At 69.3% G+C, this 1,177-nt stretch overlaps 1 protein-coding gene across 1 annotated transcript in view; it reads left to right on the forward strand.

Moving 5' to 3' along the window:
• Nucleotides 1-648: 648 nt before the first annotated feature.
• The window catches only part of LMAN2L (lectin, mannose binding 2 like), a gene marked incomplete at its 3' end in the record, with an annotated part of 10,883 nt that continues 10,354 nt past the window's right edge, over nucleotides 649-1,177 (forward strand). Inside the window, exons 1-2 of the mRNA XM_057388508.1 lie at nucleotides 649-783; nucleotides 882-1,000. Of these exons, the coding sequence (XP_057244491.1) occupies nucleotides 654-783; nucleotides 882-1,000 (249 nt within the window). The remainder of the gene's footprint in view (nucleotides 784-881; nucleotides 1,001-1,177) is intronic.

The following is a 1,177-nucleotide window of genomic DNA, read 5'->3' on the forward strand; positions in this document are numbered from 1 at the left end:
TTTGACTTTGGGAGGTTGGAGCTGAGTTTGGGGTGTCCCCTGGGGAAGGGGACAGGGGCGGGGGTGCAGGGGGCACTGGGACCTGGTGGAGGGGTGCAGAATTCCGGTTGGAAGATCTGTGGAAACAGTAGGATCCGGCCGGGGAAGGACCTGGGCTGGGGGAAGGAAGACTTGGGGGCACACTGATACTTCGGGGGGACACCAGAACGTGGGATTGCACCGGGACCTGGGGGAGGGGGCATCAGGATCTCGGTGGGCACCGGGACCTGGAGTTGGGGGGCACTAGAATCTGGGGGAGCACCAGAACCTGAGGGAGGGCATTAGGACGCGGGAGCGAACACTAGGACCCGGTGGGGTATTATTGGAGAACTAGGACCTGGAACGGAGGGGGGGACTAGCACCCGGGGGTGGCATCAGGACCTGGGCAGGGTGGCACTAGGACCCGGCAAGGGGGAGAGGGTCACTCGGCTCAGTGGCGGCTGCCATCCCCGGGCGCAGGCACCCAGAACTACATTRCCCATCRYGCYCYGCGCGCTCCYARTTGACAGACAGCYCGCAMGACCAATCATCATTGKCAGCTCGCCAGTGGGCGGGCRCRGYGGGGCGGAGCAKCCAATGGGAGCGCGGGGCGGGGCGCGGCGAGGCGGGGGAAGATGGCGGCGGCGGGCCGGTGGCGGGCCGGGTTGGCCCTGCTGGCCGTGGCGCTGGGGCTCGGCGGGTCGGGGGCCGAGCAGACCGAGGAGCACCTCAAACGCGAGCACTCGCTGTCCAAGCCGTACCAGGGTGAGCGGGGCGGGCGGGCGTGCTGTGGTGGCGGTGGCGGACGGTGCCCGGTGCCCGGTACCGGTGTGTCCGGTACCAACGGTGCGTGTGGGCCGCAGGTGTGGGCTCGGCCAGCTCGGGGCTGTGGGACCTGCTGGGCAACGCCATGGTCATGACCCAGTTCATCCGCCTGACCCCTGACGTGCAGAGCAAGCAGGGAGCCGTGTGGAACCGAGTGGTGAGCGGGGGGCACCGGGGAACGGCGTCGGGACCGGGGGGGAACCGGGATGGGGAGGATGGCTGGGGCAGAGGGACGGGATCCGGACAGGAGGGGACCGGGGCACCGGGACGAAAGGGGGGACATTACGGCTGGGGGAGAGGGACGGGATTGGGACAGGAGGGGACCGGGACTGGG

This window comes from Malurus melanocephalus, unplaced genomic scaffold, assembly GCF_030028575.1.
Source record: "Malurus melanocephalus ecotype Western Australia unplaced genomic scaffold, MMel_1.1 scaffold_2048, whole genome shotgun sequence".
NCBI classification, from domain to species: Eukaryota; Metazoa; Chordata; class Aves; order Passeriformes; family Maluridae; genus Malurus; species Malurus melanocephalus.